General features: G+C 40.8%; 1 protein-coding gene across 3 annotated transcripts in view; it reads left to right on the top strand.

The window, feature by feature from the left end:
- The window catches only part of lrmda (leucine rich melanocyte differentiation associated), a 206,905-nt gene that overhangs the window by 123,019 nt on the left and 58,063 nt on the right, over nt 1–25,823 (top strand). For 2 of the 3 annotated variants that reach the window (XM_044214270.1, XM_044214271.1), the window contains 3 exons: nt 17,221–17,347; nt 18,747–18,886; nt 22,063–22,189. In XM_044214270.1, coding sequence (XP_044070205.1) covers nt 17,221–17,347; nt 18,747–18,886; nt 22,063–22,189 — 394 coding nt within the window. The remainder of the gene's footprint in view (nt 1–17,220; nt 17,348–18,746; nt 18,887–22,062; nt 22,190–25,823) is intronic. The other variant, XM_044214272.1, reaches the window with a different exon arrangement.

The raw sequence follows: 25,823 nt of genomic DNA, 5'->3' as shown, positions 1-25,823 counted from the left end.
CTTTTCTGTTTCTGTTTTATTGTTACTTAGTATTCCTTCTTTTGTCATTGTTTTTACATATGGGTATTGCTGTTGTTTCCCTTTGCAAAGAAACTAATGTATACTTCAACAAAGACATTGGCATGGGGTTTAATGTTGCTTGCCTCAGTTATGTTGTTTTAATTTTCAGTTTTGAGATATAGCTGTTATAATTGCTTGTGGTTCTGTAACCTATAACAAACAATTAGAAAATCCATTCTGGAGTTTAAATTAATATGTATTAGCACAAGAAAGCAACAGTTCTACTTAGCTTGCACATCTCCAACTGCTTTACCATTCAGACCCTTCAAAGACTGTATAAAACATCAACCATACATATGGAGGAATGCATGCAAAAAACATGGACTTAATCATCTGACAGTTTACTCCTATTTAATATTCTGCTAAATAGAGCTACACTAACTTTGTATTTTTTAGCTATTTCATATTGTGTAATTCTACATAACAAGACCTGAAAATTTTACTTCTTACTCAAGACTACAATATCATAGCATATTTCCATTAGAAGGTTGTTGAGCTTCTTACCAGTGGTTAGAACGGAAGGGCCCTCACTGGCGATAATGAAGGCTATTTGAAGGCTATTTCTACAAATAACAGTAATTACATGTCACCGCTTTTGAAATGTGACAAAGCAGACAATGTTGCTTTTATTGAATTCATTATGTTGACAGGCACTTCATCCTTTCATTTATCTCCTATTCGTTATGGCCTGAGTGAACGTGTGTAAACTGGCAACTACGCTTAATGTTGTTATTCTCCATTTGTGGTTTAGATATACTATAAGGCATGTTTTTTGTGTCAACGTTTGTCCACGTGTCTGACCTCAGTAGGAAGTATGTATCTTCGGTGGTAAGTCTTGTACTGCTGTTGAAGTGGCTTCACCACACAGAGATCTAAAGTCCCCCTTCACATCCTGTGTCATTTCTAGCTGGGAAGTATTAATCTCATACAGAGCTTCAGACACCTCTTATCTGGCTGGCAGGTTGACATGTAAGGGGATATTTCGTCTTGATTCCAGCAATGAATGCAGCACACAGACTATCACTTGGCCCACGCTGCATATGGAAGAGGAGAAATCACACCTTTCTTTCTGTGACTTCCATTTTCATTTGTGCTCTCTCCACTCACTCTTTCTCTGTCTCTCTTTTTCTCTCTCCTGGAAATTATCACCAGCCATGTCAGGAGCCCTGTCAGATGGAGGGGGAGAAATGTGTCACACTGCCTCTTAAGTTTCTGATTGTCTAAATGACACAGAATCTCATCATACAGCTGTCTCCCTTTCTGACACTACAATTACCCATAATTCCCTCTGTCATTCACTGTCTCAAGGTTAGTATTTTATATCTTGAACAGAGGGTGAGGGCATTTACATTTGGAGGCTAGAATAAAAAAGGGACTGAAGACACAAAGTTTTGTGTGTGTGTGTTTGTGTGTGTGTCACTGTGTATTTAAAACCTTTCCCTTATTTAAAGGGGTTTTCAATTGCTTAGTTTGGTTATTTAGCAAGTTTTGATTTTCTAACTACTAAAATCCTAAAAAACCGAAAGGTGTCTGGTTGAACTACAGTGTAACTTAAAATACATATTGTAAATCACCTTTCCCCATTATCTTAATGGCTTTGTTAATGACCAAGCTCCTTGTTTCAGCTGATGCCATTAATCAGCTTCAGTCACCAAAATAATATTCCTTGATACTACCTTTCAGAAAGTGGGTGTAGTCTGTCGCTCTTGACAAAGTGCGCTCAGTGAAAATGGTCCATTATCATGCCATGTTTTACTCCATCATCTCTGATATTCTTATATGGTCTCTGGGTTAAACAGTACGTCTTCCCATCCTTTTTACCCCATCCTTCGAGTAAAGTGTTCTTCAAAGGTATATATTTCATTGCAAGTTGACAGCCTTGACACCATAATTGACCTGAGAGCTTCCATCTTAGTCTTTTGAAATTCTCCGTTGTAATGTGTAGATAAAATGATTCCCATCTCCACCTTTCTCTGGATTTCCATTTGCAAAGATGGCTGGCTGACTGACTGACTGACAGACTGACATAGGCTCCATTATCATTCTGTTTGAATGTCTGTGATCGGGGGGGAAAGATGCGAATGGCTCCATTGTTTGAAACAGGTGCTCACACTTAAGTCCTATACATTAGTCGAGCATGTGGAGCTTTTAGATGGGTTGAATAATTTGTAATGTCAGGATTTTATATCCTTTGTGAATAATGCTTTGCTCTGCCTGACAGGCCGCCTTGTCTGTCAGTCAATGTGTCATGGTTTCATGGAGGCAAAATTGGTTTTAGGCTTTCATTAAATTGGCTAATGACCTCCATAATGTTCATATTATTAAACTGGATATTATCAACAGTGGGAATGTAATGCAAATTTTAACCTTTGAGTACCTCCAATTCTGCAGTACTCTTCATTAAGAAATTACTTTTTTGGTTTGTATCATATTTGTATGAGCAGAGTAGAATGCATTTTGGTCTGATAATTAGATCTCAAGATAATATATATACAGAGCAAGGTATTTTCATGTAGGTGTATATGTATGTAGTATATGTAGTATCACAAATGAACCATTACAAACATTTTACTTGTTTGATGCTCATTTAAGATGTTGTTCCCACATTCATCATTATAATAAATGCTAGATTGTCCCCTCTCCTGTCCTTTTAAATTTGTTACATCTGTTTCTTTCATGGTTTTTATTACTTCAGAATCAGAAATAATTTATTGATCCCCTATCACGTCAATGCACACTTGAGAATAGAAGGAATAGAAGTACTAAGCAAATCAAAATATAATATGTTATAATACAGGTAAGATAAATTAAGTACAAAGTGGATATAAGTATAAAAGCTAAAATAAGTGTATGCTTCCCCAGCATGCAACAGCATACAGGATAGCACTGGCCACCACAGACTCATAAAACATCCTCAGCATTGTCCGGCAGATGTTGAAGTGTTCTTAGCCCAGTCTAGTTTATTGTCCATGTGTACTCCCAGGTATTTGTAATCCTCTACAATGTCCACACTGACCCCCTGGATGGAAACCGGGGTCACAGATGCCTTGGCCCTTCATAGATCTACAACCAGCTCCTTAGACGTTGTCGCTGCATATGGTTCTGCTCACACCATGAGACAAAGTTACCTACCACAGCCCTCTACTCAGTCTCATCACCACTGCTGATACATCCCACCACAGCAGAGTCATCAGAAAACTTCTGAAGGTGGCAGGACTCTGTGTGGTAGCTGAAGTCTGCGGTGTAGATGGTGAAGAGGAAGGGAGAGAGGACAGTCCCCTCAGGGGCCCCAGTGTTGCTGACCACGCTGTCCAACACACAGTGCTGCAGATGCACATGCTGTGGTCTGCCAGTCAGGTATTCAACAATCCAGGACATGAGGGGGGCGTCCACCTGCATCGCTGCCAGCTTCCAACCCAGCAGGGCTGGTCGGATGGTGTTAAAAGCACTGGAGAAGCCACCTGAGAGCCGGTTGAAGGGGGAGTAGGACTCTCCCAGGAACATGGAGCAGTGACACAGAGGACTCTGAGGGCAGATACAGTGGTGTGATTTCTTATTTTTTTGCATGTTTGTCACACCTCTATGTTTTAGATCATCAAACAAATTTAAATATTAGTCAAAGATAACACAAGTAAACACAAAATGCAGTTTTCAAATGAAGGTTGTTATTATTAAGGGAAAACAAAATCCAAACCTACATGGCCCTGTGTGAAATAGTGATTGCCCCCTAAATCTAATAACTGGTTGGGCCACCCTTAGCAGCAACAACTGCAATCAAGCGTTTGCGATAACTTGCAATGAGTCTTTTACAGCGCTGTGGAGGAATTTTGGCCCACTCATCGTTGCAGAATTGTTGTAATTCAGCCACACTGGAAGGTTTTCGAGCATGAACTTTGAGCCTTTTTAAGGTCATGCCACAGCATCTCAATAGGATTCAAGAATTTGACTAGGCCACTCCAAAGTCTTCATTTTGTTCTTCTTCGGCCATTCAGAGACCCCACAACAACATCCAAAGAACTGCAGGCCTCACTTGCCTCAGTTAAGGTCAGTGTTCATGACTCCACCATAAGAAAGACTGGGCAAAAATGGCCTGGACAGCAGACCTGCTGTATGCTAAGATTAGCATACAGCAGGTCCAGTGTCCTCTCCTCTCTAGTAGGACAACTCACATATTGGGTGAAATTAGTCAGTGTTGTTGAAACACTGACATGGTTGAAGTCACCCGAGATTAATATGAGTGCACTCGGGTGTTGAGTCTGGAGTTGTTCTATGGCAGTGTGAATGGCGTTGCACGCCGATGCCGGGTTAGCAGAGGGGGGGATGTAAATAGCCACAAAAATGGCATGTGAGAAAATAACATGGCCGGAGTCCCACAGCTAACAGTTCAATGTCCGCGCTACAGATACTCTGCTTGATAGTAACGTGACCAGGGTTACACCATCTGTTGTTGACCAGCACAGCAAGCCCGCTGCCTTTCCACTTACCGCTCCCGGTGTGATCCCTGTTGGCCCGAACAGTCTGAAAGCCATCGATGGAAACTTTATGGTCCGGTATATCCTGGTGTGGCCATGTCTCTGAGAAGCATCAAACTACACTCACGGAACTCTGTCTGACTCCGGGCTAACGCCGTTAGCTCGTCCATTTTATTCGCCACTGATCTCACGTTGCCCATGACAAGAGAAGGCAGACACGGCTTCATTACTTCAATGTGTCTGTCACATTTATCACATCACTTAAATCCACTATCAAATAGAAAGACCCTTAAAACCTTTTTTTTTCAGTAAGAAGACAAGCACCCTTTCCTTCTTGTTCCCTTTCTCTTATTTTTGCTTCATTTTCACATGTGGCTATAAATAGACATGCTCTGTTTTTGTATGCCATGTCATATTATTAAGTTTCACGCTTGCTCCGTGAACCTGAGACATATATTTCTGCCTTCCCCCTGGCTAATTGGGAGATTGTTAGGACTGTCTCTATCCACAGCCTGATGCCCCCAAATGTGTCAATGTGCTGCTATGCTGCTGCTAGATTTACATGTCTTCTAGTTAGTTTGGGGCATGTTTTCCAGAGCAGTTTGTTATTAGATTAATTAACACTGTATTGACAAACTGTGATAGGGTTTGCGTGATCTTTTCTCACCTTTTGAGACGTTCTTTTTCTTGGTTTTTCAGTCAAAGTGATAATGATAAAAGGCTCTCTTTTTTTAGAGTACACAATTGGAAAGTAAGAGATAACACTTAAAGTTGTATCTCTTTTCTTGAAAATGGTCTTTGAGGAACTTTTTATTAGAGCAGTGTACTATGTGTTGAACAAATGTGACCCATGTGTTTATTTTGCCTTTGTCCAAGCTTACAAAGTAGAGGGAGGCTTTATGTGCTTGAGTAAAAAGGCTTCAGGAGAAGCAGCACTTTTGGGGGGTAAAGCTGGGAGGCTAAAACAAGCTTTAAAGAGGGTCCAGTCCCACTCAGGTTCACTGGTAAGCCTGTTGGACATCCGGCTTTGTTCCTCTTATAGGCTCCTTATCAGTGGCCTGATGCGGTTGTCCCCTCGCATGTTCCTCTTGTACCTCAGCTGGGCCAATTCGATGGCCTAAGTGCTCAAATTGAGCCATTTTGTCTCACTTTGAAACAAACTAGGAGCTATTATGCTTGTGTTTCTTTTTTTATTCATACCCCTCCTCCTTGTCTCCCTTCCACGTTGGCCTTGGTCTATGTAGTTTGTCAGTCCCCACTGCCTTTCTCTGCTCTTGTGCCTTGTGAGGGGTCAGTGTTTCCACTCCAGCAGTGTCAACTTCAATCTGGGGCGATTTGGTGTGAAATGTGTGCCATGGTGTGGGGGCTTGCAGGTCAAAGCCCCAGTAATTGATGTTGCTTATTCATCTGCTTTTCCTTGTCTACTCTCACCGCAGCACAGCAGCCGTTTTTGTTTGTCTAAATTGTTTGAAGATTTACTGTAGGTCTTAGGGCCCTGAGAAGCATCCCCCTGCTGCACTTTGTCTGTGTTCCTACCTAGCAGGGGGTTCAGCACTGGGGACACACAATGGTGCCTGCACAAAAGAGGCTTCCCCCAACGCAAGGCCTGGAGGACATCTCATAGCATGATACTGAGCACTAGAGGACACACAATGGCGGAGGCACAAAGGAGGCTTCTCTTAAGACAAGACATCTAGCATGACAAGCAGGGCAGCTCTCACTGTAATTAGCCATGGAGCCAGCCTGACCAATGGCCTTATGAGATCTGTGAACTTTCAGTAAACAGTATTAAAAAACAGAAAGGGATGGAAGAAGGTTATTGGCAGAAATTTGGTCTTGTGATGCAGCAACCTAAATGAAAATGATGCACTGTAAGTAGAAGATATGGCTGTACATTGATACTGTATGACAGCCATGTTTGAAAACCAGTATCCCGCTCTCCAATTAACCATTTGGGTCTACTGATCTCTCTTCCACTCTGCTCCTTCTGAGGAACGATAACTGCTAGCTGAAGCCCAGGATGAAATGCTGGATGTGTTTAAGCACAAAGAGGAATGTAATGATGGAACCACGTTTAATCTGGCCCTCTAGCATGTAAGACAGCTGCATGGGTGGTATGTCCTCCAGGGCCTTTGAAGAGGGGCGATTTAGAGAAGAGATTTGGATCATTACACAATAAAGAACACTTCATAAGTACTGAAGTGAGTTGGAGAAATGACGGTTAATGATGTTGACAGCAATTCACCTCTGCTGAATTACAGAAAGATTTGACTCAACTTGCCTTCTTTAATGAGCCTCACTCTGTAAAGGTAATGGGCCAGTGGTAAGACATGGAGAGAGGCAGGGAGGGGGGACAGTGGGGAGAAAGTGAGAGAGAGTGGGAGGGATTTATTCCTTTTTTTTTCTCAGGGAGCTGCACTGCTGCCAGTGGTTTACACTGGACAGTTATCACATACCTTAAGCTGTCATGTCATGAAACAGAAAGGCCATTTTCAGTAAACAGAAACTGGTTGTGCAACAAGGTTGTCTGATCTCCATTGTCAAAGATGTGTCTTCAAAGCTGTGTGCATATGGATCACTACACCTTATGTTGTAGCTTTGTTTCTATCTTTATAGACGTTATAGATCCTACTTGCTTTTGCAATATGACGAGTGTATACTAGATATAAGTAACTCTTGGAAAGTGTGTACCTTGCTTTAAAATATTCTGTAATATGATAAATAACTGCACTTTCACACTGTGAAGATTGTCGTAATGTAAAGGGTGTTCTCCCAATAAGTGTCCATCATTTACTATGATTGTCTTCTGAATTTTATTCTCTCTACTTGGATCAAATAAGCCTATTTACACACTTCTGGAGCAAGGACACTGATTCCAGCCTACAGTTCGTTTTTTTTTCTAATCATGCATGTTTATGTGCAAGTTTGTGACAAAAAGCTTAACTGACAGCGCGACAGTTGATTTGCAGTTCTATTTTTTTCCACATCTGACTGTCATCCCATCAAAGTAACATATTTGTCGGTGTCGTTGAGTGTCTCACGCTGAATGATAAATATGTACATCCAAACTGGGATTCAGTGCCAATTATGCATTGACAGAGATGTCACAGAGAATGTAACGTTTAAATTAAAATGATGGCATTCAATTTCAAACTGCCTTGTGCGGTGACATGTTTTATTATCTCCTTCCAAGGTGTAAGACAAGGCAAAAACAACGACGATGAATGCAGGAACTATCCCAAAGGTCAAATCAACTTTGTTGTTTCTCTCCATTTTCTTGTGTTCACCACCTACATGTCAATCATTAAGCCTGTTAATAGGCTTGTTAGAGCTAAAACATACACATGGCTTTTATTGTCATCTTGGAAAACCTCAACAAACTCTGTACATTACCAGCTTTGGAAGGCCCTGAAAACCTTCCAGCTTCTAATAAACCGTGTTGCAAACTGCACTGAAAACATACTGTATATGATAGGTCAATGTTAGTATAATGTTACTACAGTTATATTGATTTCTTTATGATGATTTTACATGAGCAATATAATCATATTATGTCCTACATGGAAGTGCAACAAGCTCTATAGTATCTCACACGGAGGAAAAAATAGAAGGCTTGATACTTTAATTGGCAGGAATACTTGTCTAATTATCACTTTTCTGCTTGCTCTCCATGCTGAGATTATGTAATTATCTTTTTTGAAACATTGTGGAACGATATTGCTTTTTTTGTGTGTCATTTCTGAGACGCCTCTGTACCTGACACTCAGCAAGCAACTTAATAATATGCTAGAAAGGCAGCTAATTATATCATAATAATGGCTTGATGAAAGCAATAAGGCAGGCCGGTGAATGAATGATAGCACTGTTAGACGGCTCAAGTTATATCTTTATCTCAAATTATTGGAATCACACTAAACAGGAAGTTCTTTAATTACTAGTGTGTTTATTCATTATGCCACAAGTATTTGGAGTCTTTACATTTGTTATCATTATGCAAATCACTGCCCATGCTAAATTATATCTTTCTCTGCAATTATATTTTCAGCAAATTGAATCCCTTATCAAGTTAATTACTCCATGTTTACAAGCCCCCCAAGCTAGGATATCCCAATTAAAGACTACACCTGTTCTATTTGTGGGATTTGTATTTGTTACATGTGTTTTCCTGCAGAGCACAGGTTTGTCAGGGGGAAAGAACCACCAGTTAGACCCCTTACTGGGCTTCCAGATTTCATTCTGCCTCTACAAACATTCTAGGCTGACTGGTGTCGTCTAGTTATGGGATCCTTTGCAGAAAAGAGGCAGGAACACAGCTGACACACACATCCGCAGGACGTGCGGAGGGGGTTGATGGGTGATCTGATGGAGGGCGCGCTTGAGCACCAGCAGCGGCAGCATCAACAGCCGCCGTGGACTGCTTTCGAAACTTTTTAATTAGCACTAATTACCTTTGCAGGAAAATGTTGAGGCTTGAAAGGATTTGTGTCAGCAAGTGGGAGATCAAAGATTGTGGTGCTGTGCATTTTAATCTGAACACTGAGGGGTAATAGGGAGGTGTTTGTGTGTTAGAGGGAGGGAAGGAGGGAGAGAGGAGGAAAAGAAGCATCCCAGGTGGTACTTGAGCAGTCTACCGCTTGTAATGCTGTCTACCAATCACACCACAGGTCCCGTCACATTATAAAATTTTCCACTAATATAAAGAAATTAACTTTTGGTTGTTTTTTTATTGTTTTGTATTGAATCATGGCGTTCCCTCATTTTGTTCATTTTCTCCTTTATCTGTGTGCATGCATTCCTCAGTGTCAGTATGTGCACAGGCGTGTGATTTTGTGTGCACCGCCTCATCAGACTGACAGGCATTTCATAGAGGTGGTTTTTAATGCGTGCCTGGACATCACTGTGGCAGGGTCATCCATCAGACTTCAAGACAACATCGATCATTTGCCATGAACAGAGCGCAGGGTAGTGATTATTTGCTATTAGGTGGATGCTGAGGCATACAAATGGCTGGCAGTTGACAGTTGAACTCACTCAAACGTAATGCGGTATGGCTCCCCCTCTCAGGGAAATGTTGACAAGCACTGAGCCTGAACACTGTAATGACAGCGTACAGGCAGACAGGGCACTGAGGGATTCTTCCTCACAGATCGCAGCATCTATTATTTAATGGTTCTTTTATTTTATTGCAAGGGTACATGCATTTTTTCCAGTTACATATACTATATATTTGTGCATTATTTTATTAATGAAAAACTTGTTTAATGTGAAGCACCCTTATTGCAATATACCTCAGCTGATTGACCCTGACACTGTAATTCAACAGTATTATATACACTTAAAGATGTGTGAGCCTGTGTTGCATGCATGAGAGCTTGTGTGTGCTTGTTTGTGCCACATTGAGGTCCTCACTGACTGAGATGCCATCAGCGAATTGATTTTCAGCTCCCACTGAGAGAGGAGGGTGTTTGTCATGTGGATAAGACAACTAATCTTTCAATACAAACATTCACAAGACGCATGGCCATACTGTGCGCGCAGTCCAGGCACTATGAGGAGGGAAGTGTTGTGTCGGCTCTGAAGGAGCTTGGCCTCACCAGCATACTGCTTGCCTCCCTTGTCTGATGATGTATTTCACAGTGTACATTTTAGTGTTGTACATGGGAAGCAGCTGTCATTCTGTCTGGCCATGTAACAAAGCTCACTTGCTGAAACTTTAAAAGAGTCGTCCACCTCTCTGCAGTGATCTCTCCTTTTCTTTCTTTACTGGGAAAGAGGCAACGCTCTCCTACCTCTCACTCGGGTCATTGTTGGAGCTTAGACTTCATCCCGGGCCAAACCGGGGTCAAGCAAGGCTTATGAGGTTGGACCTGACAGGAATGTCTGTCAAGTCCTTATCCCTTGGCCAGGGTTGATCCAGGGTCATTAATCAGACAGGGATTGGCGATGCAGCATGAGGCCAGATGACGCTGACCTCAGTACAGTGGCTTTGATTTTGTCTCGCCCTGGTTCTGTGTGTGTGTGTGTGTGTGTGTGTGTGTGTGTGTGTGTGTGTGTGTGTGTGTGTGTGTGTGTGTGTGAGGGTGTGAAGTGACAGGATCAGTCCCTGTCTGATTCACAGTGCTCTCAGCCCTTCTGCCAACGTTAATGACATAGAGAGAGAATATTAACCTCACACACTCAGCAGGAATATCCACAGGGGTAGTCTATAACTCAGACACTGCAGGATCCACAGTAGTATTATCATTCAAACACACAGAAGCTAGCTTTAAACGTTTGACACACCATGGTGTAGACATTTCAACAATTTAATTTGCACATCTCACATAATAACCTCATGTAGAATGAAGTAATGAGCAGTGATATTTAACTTCTTCATCAACAAAGAACTTTGCTAATTATGTTTCACAGATTTCTTCTTGCTTGAATTTGTTTATGCTCTCTAAAAAGATATTTTTGTTTTGCAAATGATGTAACCCTGTGTAAAGTTCAATCTGGCATGCCACCTCCAATTGACAGCTTTGTAGCTAGTGATGCTTTTACACATAAGCTGTCAGGAACAAGCATAGCGCAATATTCAAAACAGATTAGGAGTGAACCCACATAAAGAAGAGATTTGCTGGTGGCGCCAAACGTACTCTAATGATTTGCATTGCCATTAATAGTAATTTGCAGCTGCCGAGGAGGAGACATGTAATCCCCTTCCCATGTGTGAATTGACATGCATTCAGGGAGGGCTATGTGTGTCCTCGACGTGTGATCTTTAAATGACTGCCACCTGAGGCCTGGCAATACAGAGAGAGGAGTGCCACACTGTGCACTGACTGTGAGGGAGATAGGGGGTGAGAAAGGGAGAGCTGTGGGGGAGATAGAGACAGATAATTCACCATTGCCATCAGACATGCATGTACAGAGATGCGTATAGGCCATAAACTGTAGCTGGAGGGAAGAGTGCTGGAACAGGCCTAATCAGCACTGTGTGGAGGTGGTAGGATGGATGTTGCAGGCTTGAGGGGTTGCAGGGCATTAATTTTCTTTACAGATAATGTCATCTTATTTACCATGAGCTAATCCTGATAGTGTTTTGATGCTGTATTTTTTTTATGTTTATTTAGGTTTTTGTTTTGGGTTCGAGTGATGAAATACAGCTGTGTTGAGCTAATGGAAACTTGGTGTATTAATAGGTTATATTTTATCCTCAATTATTCATTTTTGTCACTAAACTGAATAACTGTTACCATACTGCGCCTCAGACTCACCACCACTTCATTGAACTACAGAAACATCAGTTCTATCAAGTCATTTAGTATCACATTTAACATTTTTAGATTTTTTTGGGATAAAACAAGAAAAAATATCTGAAAATTGGATTCCCACTGCATTTTTAGTTTAAACAAAGTGTCAGTAAACAGGACAGAAGGACGTTGGTATATCCTTACACAACTGCACATTGGTGCATTGGTTAATATTTAGACTTGATTCTTAAAATAATTGATTTGTATTGGAAACTGTTAGATAATATTATCTCAGTGGGAGATTACTTTGATTGTTTTAAGACAACTACATTTGACTGAGAGATATTTTGCAGTGTACAGAGTGGGAAGAACCATCATCACCATTATTTCTTGACTATTTTAGGCCGAATGGCTTTCCATCCTCCTTCCTCCCTCTCTAACCAGCCCTCCTCCATTCGCCTTTCTTATTAAGTTTATTAAAGCCAGTCCACATACTGGGTTTCCCAGGTCCAGTTCCTTTTCCCATTCATTACAGTACCTTATTCTGGCAGGCAATCTGAAGTGTGCACTGAATAGTCCATTATGCACATATGAAGGCCATCATGGCCCCAGTATTGGTCAATTCATCAAACATTTATCTGTTGCCTTCTGAACAGGACATCATTACGCCTGTCACTCTGTAGCTCTGGCCCTCCATTTAGAATAACAGTGCATTGCTTTTTTGCACCACTGCGATCCTTCAGAGGACATCAGACCTTTAACTGTGGACTGCAGCTGTGAGGGCTCTCCAGCTTTTCAAAGTGTGTGTGTGTGTGTGTGTGTGTGTGTTTTTAAATACATTAGACTCAGGAACTTTTACAGTATTGCAGTGCTAGCAGCAAGGATGTTGCCTCTGTGATTTCTATTACCATTTTAGTAATAGAGAAGGCTTTGAGGTTGTTTTACATTATGTACAGCTTAGACAAACTTCACATTTGACCTCTCGTCTTTAGAGTTTCTAAAAATTGCCAACTATGATTCATTTAGGCGACATTTTCAAAAGTAGCACACATAGGACGGGAGACTGTGTAACACATGTAAAAGAGCCAAGGCTGCCGTTCTCCATTTTTCATGTGTTGCCTGAGGATATCTGACATGACACTAGCGCACACCATTGGCAGGAGTGACTGACATTTCAGCCAATAATGGTCGAGAGTTTTCTTCCCTCTGTTGTCAGCAGTGGTTTATCAATCACTATGTCTGCATTAGTATTAGTGTATTGATCTGGCAGGGCTGATCTCTGGGTCAGTGTCTCCTCTCCAGTGTCCTTGTCTGGTTTCTCACATCCTCCCTTGCTTCCTGTGCTGACTTTCTGCTCCAGCTAAATATTAGTATATGTACTCTGCATGTTCAGTAGACAGGATCTTAGAAGATAATGGTGATTTCAGCACATAAATGTGCTACTTATGTAAGCTTGAAAGCACACACACTGATACACACAGGGCTGTATGATGTATGATAGTGAGCTTACACAGGCTAAGTGGTAGTCAAAGCGTAAAGACAGCCTGTGTGAAGTATTAGCTCTGACAATGAGGCTGATCATAATTATCTTAACAAGGAGAGGATTCATCGCCTCACCTCGTTAAAGCTAGAGCCTCTCTCTGTCTCTCTCTCTTGCTGGTTAGAGGTTTAAGAAAACACATTTGATCACACGTTGCTATAGAATTTATATGTTTCTAAATATGTACTATGAGGTGATGCAATATGATGTGAGAGTCAATATACTCTTCTCATCTTTTTAACTGTCAACTGTCTTTTTAAGTAAAAGCTCCAAAAAAAAAAGATTCTGCTTATTTTTTCATAGCTAATTATATACAATATAATATATGAACATAAGTGACTAACGGTTTTATCTGTGAAAATCACATTAGCAGATTTATGAAACATGGCGAAGTGGCAGTAGTAGTAAGAGTACATCTGTGAAATTACAGCATTTACCTTTGCAACAGAACTAGAGATACATTACTAAATATTTTCATGACAATATTTTTTGAAAGAGGTTAATGACATAAAACAATATTAACATTAGACAAACCATTGTTTATGTATATTTCCTGCAAAATGTGTGTGTGTTGTATGTGTGTGTTTTGCCTGTTTGCCATTTTCCAAATCTCTATAGCATTGGGGCTCAAGTCAGTTATGCTCATTAGTTTTGTTAAAACCAAAAGCTGCTTTTCTTTTTTTTCTTTTTTTAAGTGAAGTACTTTTACTGCAGTGCTTAAACTTTGTTAGTTTTCCAAGGCACACATTAAAACAAGAAAGCTTATAAAAAGTAATGAAACCAGCTATAGAAATCTGCAGAGGGAGCACAGAAAGCTTGAGAATATTAGAAGTTCAATCCCTGCACTGTAGTTAATGCTGGATGGGACTCAGTGGCTCTCCCCTGGCTGTGAATTTAACTGATTAAATCAGCCAGTGCACGCAGCAGTGGTGACATGAAAACAACAATTAATAAGGCTCCCTCCTGTGCCACGAGGCTCCCTTTAACTGAGCAGCTAATAACATAACCCACAGGACTGCAGCCCATCATACACACATACATACACATGCACGCTTACAGGTGGCAATAGTTAGTTAGCAACCTTTGTTCACAGCAAATGCAATCATGGTTATCCAATGTGGTACACAATTGTGCCTAACTACATATTTACAAAGATTATACTTGCAGATTAATTGCATGTTATAGCAAATTCCCTGCCAATAATTAACACAATAACTGTGCTGAAACATTTTTTTGTTTTGTTTTCTAATAGCTAGTTTGGGCCGACAGACCAGTCATATTTGTAATTAGTAATTTTCACAAAGCCGAGCAAGACAGAGGACACAATGTGTTTTCATTATTTTAGCTAGCTGATTTAAAAAAAATCCATGACAAACACCAGGAAATTAACCAAAGAGTAACAAAAAAGCAAAAATGTAATTTGTCAGTATTTCTTAAATGTATCATTTTTACTAGCGCTATAGATTAAGTATATTATCTTAAAGCTAGAGTAGGTAACATTGGAGAAACTAGCAAGAGACAGCTAGATTTTGAAAGTATCCAACTGAAAATAATCCCCCCCCCCTTCAGGCCTCCCTCCAAAGCCACTTCCCCAAAACACGTTTTCATTTGCAATGAGTGCACAGACAGAGTGCACTCAGGTAGGCAGGAAGGTAGGTAGACAGGCTGGTAGGGCAGCCAATCATTTCATTCAGGCCAAACAAAATGATTGGATTAAGCTTTGTTTACACTCGCGCAAGACACCGTGGCGCGTGCCTGGTATATGTGTTTGTAGAGGCGAAAAGCACACCGCGCACCTGGGGCGCTTAGTTACAAAAATTCAGAGGTGCACGAACAAGCATCGCAACAGCAAAAGGCACAATGACGTCATTTTTGGCCCACGGAACACTGCATCGAGCATAAATCAGGCTTTACAGGCCTGCGACAGCCACAGATACCAGATTTTTTTTCTTTTTTTTTTCCCAGAGCATTTGATTCAAATAATAGAGAATTTCATCAAATATAACAAAAAATGCTTCTGAAATACATTACCTACCCTAGCTTTAATGGGCCTTTTGCTTTCCTAAAGCTTTCCTTTCAGAAATGAGAAGCACCATGGGAAAAAACAAGCAAACAGAGTAGGATTTCATAAAACTGGCACATCTCTCCATTCATCCATCTTGCCGATGCATTAATCAGACCCGATAAGAGGTTGTCAGCTAGCAGCTTTGCCAGCACACTGGCTAGGTGCTGTCAGCTGTTGTTGTGGGTATCAAGCGCGCGTGTTTGCAAAATGTTGATGTCTTTTGAAATGAGGCGCCTCAGTCCGCCTCAAACACAAGTCAACAATGGCTGATTTGTCGTTTTCCACCCGAGATAATAGTTGCAACATTTTGCTTTGTAGTTCAAAGATGCTGCCAATATGTCCAATCCCTGCATCTATGTGTGTTTTTGGGTCAGGGACTATGTCTAGTGGAGTCCAAGCTGACTGGTCAGAAAAAGCACACAAGAAACAGCAGATAGAGCAAGATAACAGTTGGTCTGGCTAACTCAAAGTGTGTAATGAAAGTACATGGAAGTTAACATCTTAATAGATCCAAGTGTATTTTTGTACACTACATTATATTGTAAGAACTCATCATTTTTTATTTATCATTTTTTATTAACCTTCCGCCCTTATGTATGTATGTAGTAATTTTTCCATATTGAATGTGACTGTACATTATGCCCTGCCCCCACGCTGCTTACTGCTCCTTGCCTTCTATTTGCAGATTGTCATGGTAAAGGTGTTATATTTACATAGCTCGAAGTTGGTGTGTATCATGGTAGCCATTAACACAAGGCAGATCCAGGGAGGAGAAATAATTCATGCTGCAGCTGTTTAGACCTCACTGTACTTTGAGTTTGTCATGCTGCAACGTGACACTGTTCACTAGAATTTATATTTATGTAACCTAATGTCAAGATTATCTGTCTGCTTTTAAAACCAGAAAATATAAAAAGAAAATTAAGAGCTTAGGGTAAATCATTTGTATAGTCACACATATTTAATGATTAAAAATACTGTATTAAATTCAAAATACCTGTTGTGTGAACTGTGAGAAACAGATCTTGAGAAGTATACTGTCTGTGTCAAGTTCTGGCAGATTTAAATGTCAATGAAGTCACCCAGGACACTTTAACATGGCATGTTGACAGTGTGAATGATTAGACAACACACACATTGCCTTTGTGCACCTTCCATGACTTGAACTTTGTAGGGCCCTAACATTACTCCTAACACCACCCTCCATCATTTTTATGCCCGTGTGAATGCATATGTGTGTGAGAGAGACACAGAGGGAAAGAGTTGAGATGACCCTTCACCTCTCTTTGCAATGCGTCATAAAAAGGAGCGGAAAGGCAGAATTCCAAATTTTTTTTAAAACAAAAAAACGTCCTTTGATGTTAAAATCCCAACACTAACCCCTATCACAGCAAAAAAGTTTTCCTTCCATTCCATCTGTGATTGCGAGTGTATTCCGGTTCCTCTGTGAAAATGATGGATGACAAGTTAAATTTGTGTCTGGGGAGTGAAGGTGAACTGTGACAGAGTGATTTGTCTTGGGAATGGAGGGTTAGGGTCAGGCGAAACTGGGCGCCTCAAGGCACAAGACATTGACAAATTCATCCTGCCCGCCGCATTTCTGAAGCCTTTTGTTTTGAATCCTGGCTACTCACAAGTGACCCCCATCCCTCATCCTGCCAGCCGCTGAAGGATGCCTCACCATGCCAGGGGAGCTCAGCACCACTAATTCTTGTCATTCACTTCCCTGACAGGCCCAGACCCATACTCTCCCAGCGTATGAAAGAGGGAGGCTGAAATATTTATTTCTGCACAATAACGGATGAATAGATTTAGAGCCATAACAGTTTTCCTGTTGCCTTATCATTGCAGGTCACTGGCAGGCCTCAAAATGTTCACTGAGCTGGAAGAGCTGGTCGTTGACAACAATCTGCTTGGAAATGACCTCCGGTTGCCCAGGTTACCCAACCTCCACACCCTAACACTCAATAAGAACCAAATATCCTTTCAAACTAATCTCTTTCTCATGTTGATTTGCAGTCTACTATGCAGACATAGATTACAAGCATCAGTATCAGAATCAACAGTTTATTTTGCTTACATTCATATGTCAATACAACCTGCCTTTGTCTCAGAGACCCAGTTTTTAACATCATGGTTTTGCAGGGAGCAATGTGTGTTGCAAAAGAGAGTAGAAGAACTTGGCTGTCACAGAGCTCCACACAGGACTAGTTTTTGAACCACAGGGACCTCTAGTGGAATCAGATTTTAGAGTCAACATAACAGATGTGTTTTATTTTCAAAGAGAATAATAAAAGTGTGGGATTAAAAGTACATCCCAAGAATGAGGCATAATATAGTGTAATGTATTTGCTGTTTGGTACTATCAATTATTTGAAATTATAGGGGAAACTTTTCATATCATAATTTTTCATATTTGCATCAATTGCAATATGCTTTATTACACTGCTTTACCTCACTGAAATAAAATGAATCCGTTATTTAATTTGCCACTAAACACACTAGAACATGCTCACATTTTGGCTCATTGATTATAATGTCCCTGTGTGCTCTACCACCCAAAGTAAACACGTTAAAACCAGAGCTCTGCACAGCCACCCTAAATTCAAGACACAGACACATTGCAAGGCTGTTTATGATCAGTCAAAAATGTGTGAACTTCCCCACTAAGCTTCAGAACAGGTTTAGCAATGTGTCCTGTTTTCCTCTGGTTATGCAGATCTTACTGGGTAACGATGCTCTCTCTCTCTCTCTATCTCTCACACACACACACACACACTTCCAGAGTCAACATTAAAACTGGGGCTCCTTGAAGTGTGTGTCTGGGACTGTGTGCTGAGTTTGGTTGTGAAGTGGTCGGCACATGCTAATAGGCCAATTATGTACATCCTGTCGTGGCACAGTGCCATTTTAAAGCTCGAGCACTGCATTAGTGCAGTTGTATTTTGACACTTTGGGGCTCAATTTTCCAAGTGAATGTATTAGTGATGAATGTGCCTGCTTAGGGGCTGTTTGTTTTTTCCACGTTTCGCAAAAGTTTTCCACAGCACGGCTCTGGGAAGCACGGACTGTTTGAACCACAGGGCATCCATCATTTTGTCACTGTTCTGCACCCGGCCACCTAGGAAATGAAAGAGATCGAGAGAAAGGGAGAGAGAGCAGCAGCCAAATTGTGTCACTACTATATGCCAAAGCCTGCACCTTAAATTGCCCCTCTGTCTGCCCAGTCTCACAAAGCCAGTGACTAGCCCCTTTGAGCACCTCAGTAAATTTGACAGTGACGTGTTTTAGTGCAGACAGGCTCGGGGGGGGCTGTGCGGGTAGTAAATGCTAATGTAATTAACAGCGCTAGATCCTTGACATCCGCCCTTTGACACCTGACTGATATCGAGGCACTGCTGGAACACTTGGCTGATGTGACCCCGTCACTGGAGTACCTAAGCCTGCTGGGAAATGAGGCCTGCCCCAACCAGCTGGTCAGCCCGGATAAGGATGAGGACGACTACCAGAGATACAGGTCTGTTACTACATGAACTGTGATAATGTCACACATAAATAAGGGATAGATATTACCCTATTACCCTGACCTAGATAGATAGATAGATAGATAGATAGATAGATAGATAGATAGATAGATAGATAGATAGATAGATAGATAATGTTCTGTGTGTGTTTATATTTTCAGTTTTGATACTGAACTATTCAGAGTGATAGCTTTTTGTAAGTAATGGATTTGGAGATGTTCCTTTTTTTTAACATCCAGCTCCCTACATTTCACAAGCAGACTGTGGATTCAACCACATCACTCTAAAAGCTTTGTCAACTGGCCCCTCTACACTTCAGTTTGCAAAATGGATTTCATGTGTGACTAGTCACCACCACAAATGAGTGTTTACTACCCTGCCTTACCAGAGCAGATGATGCATTAAACATCAAGCTAGGCCTCAAGCCATGCAATATGACCACCATTTGTCAGGGTCCTTTACATGAAATGCGATAAAAGGCGAAAAGCATACTCTCTTTTGTCTGTTTTAGCCCTAAGTGCTTGTTTCTGACTCTGTGTTTCCTATTAATCATTTACCACCCATGCCTTTCTTGAATAATCTTTCTTCTCTCTTTTTGTCTCCCTTTCTCCCCCCTCTCTCTCACTTTCCATCCCCTAATCCCTCCCCCCCTTCTCCCCCTTTCCCCTCTCCTCACATGCTTTTCTTACTGGTGAGGAAAGCTGTTCTGTTTTGACTGACAACGTCTAGCGTCCTATAATGTAATATTCATAATGTGTCACATAGTAAAACATCAATTTGAGCGTGATGCAGATTTCATGTCTGACAAGGTTAGGCTGTATGCAGGTCGTGACAGCACTGGCCTTGGGCAATAAATACCCAGCCCAATGCCTCGGGAGCTCTTGGTCTCTCAAGTGAAATACCCTGGTGCGTTGCATCGGTGCCCCAATTAGTGCAATGACATAGAAACATAGCATTCATTCACACAGTATTGTGTAGTCTGCGGGGAGGTTAAATGTCGACCATCATACACTCAGTGGCCATTTGTAGTACTAAAATAACACAAGAGTTCAAAACTGTAATATTATATGTTCACAATGGTTACTGATTATGCTGCATTGTGCTTATAGGACACTCTCTCCTCAGAAAACTGTCTACTTGAGAAACCTGGAAATATTGTGACAATAGAAAGCCTCTGTGATGTATAAAGATTAACATATTTTTACGTGACATTTTAACCTCTTATCTTGAGGAAAGTTATCAGTTTGTCCAATCTCGTTTTGTAGCAGATCACAGAGCTTGTGCCTGAGGTGCCTCAACTACTAGCTGTACTTTGTGTTCACTCAACCTTTTTTATAAATGCCATTAATGCAACTACATAATAATTACTATGGGCCCCATAGTTTCCTAATATCTTCCTAGAAAGGAACTGATATGTAACTGTAATGTCATAGGAAGGTTCCTGGAACAGACTACGTAATTTGGTACTAATTATATAAGGAAAATGGCAATGGTGTCCAATTGATATACTTTCAAATAATTTTGGTTAACTATTAGTGTAACCTTCTTTTACCAGAGAACGTGCAGAGCAGGTCAGCTGAACAAAGATGTCAAATTTGTCTTTCTGTGTAGTTGGAAAATACAGCACAAGGTTGAGGCAAGCGGTATTCAAATGGTTGCAATCTGCAATTTCACAGCTAGATGCCACTAAATCCTACACACTGCTCCTTTAAGGAATTTTCTCACGGAAATTCGTCTGGACATCAACAATCACTCAAACTCAACTCAAAAACTCAAAAAAATGATTAGGTACTTCATATGTGTATTGTATGAAACTTTTTCCTATAACCAAAACCAAATTCCATTTTCTTTCTTTAAAAAAAACATTTAAGGAAAGTATTAGGAAATTATGGAACCCGTAAAACTTCTTTGGAGTAAGATTATTCTGCAACAACCACTTCCAAGGACTTCCAATCATATTGTTGTCGACACATTTTTGGTATTGTTAAATAAAGTGTAGAGTCTTTTTTCCCCCAGTCGTCTCTCCTCCCCCCAACTCTCCTGTGCTCTCTTATCCTCCCTCTTTGGTTGGGTTGAATCATTAATATCCTGTCTGACAGAGCCTTGTCATCTGCTCTGACCCTGTGATGGTAGGTTACCTATGGAGAATGACCTCTCTGCATGTCTCCCAAGGGCATCTTCACATTTCATCATGGAAATGCCCTGAACAAAGTCCTTTTACAGGGGACACGGGATGGGATTGGGGCCACTTGGATTTGAGTGCTGGTGCTCTCATCGGAAGAGGAGCTCTTATTAGGGGTTAGGAGTAGGTCATTTTACCCTATAATAATGTTCTTATAAGAACTAATTTAGGGCCATGTGTTATATTTAGTGTTTTAATCATTTATTTTCTTCTTGCTGATAAGAACCATTCCTGCTTTATATTTCTTTCAAATTATATCAAATGTTTTTCTTCCTTAATTTTGAGATATTTTATGTTCCATGTCAGTCTAAACATGATCCCTGCATCCCCCCCTTATAATCCTCAGGTGTTGAAAGCTTGACACGGACTTTGCCATCTCCTCTCATCGCCATCGCCATCATCAATTTGTCATGGCTCTTTGCGCGCAGGTCTTGTCTCTGCCCATATCCCCCGTCCTTTCTCACCCTCCACTTAGGTGCTGCATGCATGTCCTTTTTGGCTACCAGCTCAGCCCTGACATACTTGTTCCTCTATCCCTGCCTGCCTGTGAAAGGATCTGTTGTCGTCTATGTATTCCAACCATTATCTTTTGACGTTTCTCTCCCTCCCAATGAAAGACAGTGTGTCTGAAAGCTTAGAGAGATATCTGTGATGCTGCCAGAATGACAGCTCTGGCAGACGGGTTGTATCTCCTTTCGTGCTATTTATGTCGTACGTATTCTTATCAGCTTTGAAGGTTATTACATACAAGAAAATATCACCATTAAATCTGCATCACCATAAAGTCTCAGTAAACACGGCTTCTTTTCAAGTTTTGTTGATGCTGCATTTACAAAATTAGAATGTGTGTCAGTTTGATTAGTATATCACGGTTTACACACTTCCTTAGATTCTCTGTTTGTCTGTTTGTCAAGAACCGGCCTACAAGGAGACCTTTTAAGGCATTAGTACTGTACAGTTTCAATTGAATTGTTGTTTTTCTCACAGGTACTTTGTTGTGCACAAGTTGCCCCAGCTGAAGTTTCTGGACACCAGGAAAGTAACCAAAAAAGAAGTGATGGAGGCACAGGAAAGAGGAGCATTCATGAAAGTGGTCAAACCCAAGTCAGAAGCTGTAAGTTAAGCTCTGTGTTATTGTTTTTTTTTTTTTTTACAGTTTTAAGTAGTAGTCTCTGAAGTAGATTTGTCACATTCATCCCTTTCTTCCCTTTTCTATTATTTTCCTTTATTCTTTCTTACTGTGCATGCTTGACTGTCAGTCTCCCTTTACAGAGGTCCTAGTACTGTGGCCCTTTAAAAAGAGTCTGTCTTTACTATCACTTGCACACACAGTGTGCATGTGTGTGTTGTATGTGAGTGCGTGTGTAAATGTGTGTGACCATGGCCTGACCTGATTCCGTATGCATGAGCCCAGATCAAGGACGACGGCGGCTGTCCAGTCGTGGTTGTGTTGCCAAATGTGACATGGCTGGCGATTGGAGTGACAGCTAACGTACATGCCGCTCACAATCGCTTAATTATCCCGAGCCCATGCACTTATTGCTCCCTCTCTTGTCTTGGGCCACACAGACTAATTAGAGTTCTGGAGGTTCATAGATATACCCCACTTCACCCCTTTTTACCCCTTCTCATAAATGAACGGCTTTTGCTTAGATTTGATTTCATGTAATTGTAAGGTCATGAAATATTTACTGTTTGGATCCGCTAAGCTTTGTCGTTTCAAGGTCTCTGGGGCTCTGACAGTGAGCCTGGGAGGTGAAAATGGATCCAGAGTAGCAAGAGCGAAGGCATCCAATGACAAATCAGAAGCATGTGAGTCAGTGTCAGGTTTAAAAGTGCACAAGGAAAACAAAATATTTATTGTTTCAGACAATCAGCTTAGATAGTGTACTCTTTTAGTGTCGGTTAATGCTATGCTTTGTTCTTGATTCTTTATGCAAGTGGCAAGCGAGAAAGCAAAACACTGAAATAATTTAACCTCAGTCTGGCATGTTTGGTAGATGGAGAAAAGTGGAATGAAACACTGTTCATCCACTTTATATAAAAAGAAACTAAGGACCTCTACAATGCTTTTTGGCAGGGTAAAGTCACTTTATAAAATATTATTTACATAGCTTGTCAGTGAAAAAGAAATGTTTGCCTTTGTCGCCACAGCCTTAGATGAAAGGAGAGATAATCACTGATTCTAGCTGACATGATGTGTGTTTTTGTGTCTTTGAACCTGCTGTATATAATTATTTATTCCCTATGCAAAGTAAAAGGTTACAGCTTTGATGAAAACGCATCTACCCCCCATTGCACACAGTATTTTGTGCATTTGAACATACTTTTGCTGTCCTATCCACAGTTCCTTATTATTAGTAGTGTTTGACTGAGTCTACACAATGAAGATAATTTTTTGCCTGGATGTACCCCATGTCTGGGCCCTGGGATGTCACAGCAGCATTTCCATTTCCAACATTTGTTTTGAGTTAGATGAGATTTGTCAACAATATCAGACTTGATGAGCCATGAGTACCTCCCGGCTCTAATTGTCCACATCATCAGAGTGATTGTAAGCTGACCAATAGTGCAGGCCACCAATTAATGAAACGTCTGCAACAGAACAGGAAAGCGAGGAGAGATGATGGCATAATTAGATATTTGTGTTTGCTTTTTTTCTGGTACAGCAGGGTGTTGCTCATAACAGTGGCTCATGGTACAGTGTCTGCCATTTGCTTCATTACAAAGGATGGTAATTAGCTGTCTCGCTGTCGCTTCGGCTACCATTTGAGTCTCAATTAGTGCAAGTATTGGAGGGAAAAAATACAGCACCGCAGACATGATTTAAAAGGTTTATTTATGAAATTATTTGACTTTGGGTGTATCTTTTAATGTTTTTTGCTCTGCGTACAGTTATTTTTCCTCTGAGACCTTACATGACAAATCTCCTTCCTACTGTTTACAGTAGATAAATTGAAACCATAGAAACAGCAGCAACTGCAGCAGGGTTACAGTGATACATGCCCACTCATGACAGCATAAATCTGAAGAAAGAGCCCCTTCTCTATCAGATCATTCCCAGTGCATGATGTACGTATTGGAATAGTTAATGGACTAGCTATGAAAGAGACAGTGCTGAACTTTGGAGACCTCACTTGAGTCATATCGGAGTAGTTTAACTCCTTTTCCATCATGCCATTATGACATGGCATTGCGCTACACCACATGGTTCTGATAAAACAGTTATGGTCTTTAGCACAATCTGAACACCATAACTTTTCATACATTCCCAATGTTTTCCATGTAGCCTAAATCACAACCTGACAGCCAATGGCCGGTTGTTTGCAGGAAAAGGCACACACATAAAACCATAACCCTGTGATGAGATTTGCAAGTGCAGAATTAACAAAAAGTTGTAGCTGTTAGAAAAATTAATATATTTGTGTCACAGAGTCAGACCTTCACTGCAAAGACAAACATTGTGACAAAGAAGAAATTAAAGAATTGTGCTTACATAAGATACCCATGTTCATACACTGAGGATCATGTTGCCACTTCTATAATTATTATTTATCTATTATTGTGTTTTTATCTTCTTTTATTTTCTTTTATCTTCATGCACTAGTGGGCATTAAACCATAAGTGGGTGAGAATGAGCTGTTCCTGTTCTTGTCTGTTTGTTTTGGTGTTTACTTCAAACTCAGAGGGGGGTAATTTTCTCTTTTGGGTTTTTGCTATATTGCATTTCTGAGTGGAAAGGACAAGTAGTTGGACAGAAACAGATGCAAAATGACAAAGACGAGAGAGAGAAATTATAAATACCTGAAGTAAACAAAAAAAAACAGTGGGGACGATTGAAGTGTTTTACCAAAGCCACAACACTAAGCAGAGTCAGAGTGAAAAAGCCTTGAGCTGTATTTTGGGAAATTGGGCGTGTTGGAATGCTATAATGTGATAATTCTCTTTGAGGACTTAGAGGTCATGGAATAAAATGGCGTTAAACCACATAGAGCCATTTGGACTGTGTTGGGTTACTTTCGGAAAATACATGTGGTACTTTTTGGCTCAGTTCCTCCACCTCCCTCCACTCTGCCATGGAGCCCACATTATACTGTCGAACCCTTGGGTTAAACTGGCCATGTCTATCAAAACACTGTGACAGCACATTCTGTTTTCAGATCCCAAGCACTACTAAAAAAAAAGTGCGTAGCAAATTTAACTAGTAGAATAACATTTACTCCTTGCCACATGTTTAAGAGTGTTTCACAGTGAATGAAGTAACTCCATGGTTCCCCTCACTAAGCACAGCTTGGTAGCTACGTCAGCGGGTATAAATGTTCCTCGGATGTCACTTAGATTTTGCCTGGACGAAGTATTTGACTTGATTTTCTAGCATGAACACAAGTTTTTTTTTTCCCACATCCTTCTGCGTATAATGTAAAGCAGACTGCATTGCAGGGTGGCTTGAGCCAGCTCCCAGGTCCCATGTGTCTCTGCACACAGGGTAACGGTTCTTCAAGGGAATTGACAGTGACAGAGCCAGGAAAGTCCTCAAGTGGATCTTTTCAGTTCTGTTTTTTCTTCCCCAGACACTAACCTGTTTTACTCTGCAGCAGACAGCGATTCATTTTAAGTTTGCGCTGAAGGGAGCAGTCTAAATCTAAGATAGACTGCATGGTTTTAGACCCATGATTGTGCATTATGTGATGCATGATTGTGGCTTTTTTGCAATGTAACCCTGGAAAACGAGGAGGCATTTTGCTATA

This window comes from Siniperca chuatsi, linkage group LG11 (assembly GCF_020085105.1).
Source record: "Siniperca chuatsi isolate FFG_IHB_CAS linkage group LG11, ASM2008510v1, whole genome shotgun sequence".
Classification (NCBI taxonomy): domain Eukaryota; kingdom Metazoa; phylum Chordata; class Actinopteri; order Centrarchiformes; family Sinipercidae; genus Siniperca; species Siniperca chuatsi.
Note: the sequence above shows the minus strand (reverse complement) of the source record. Positions and strands in the feature narration are given on the sequence as shown.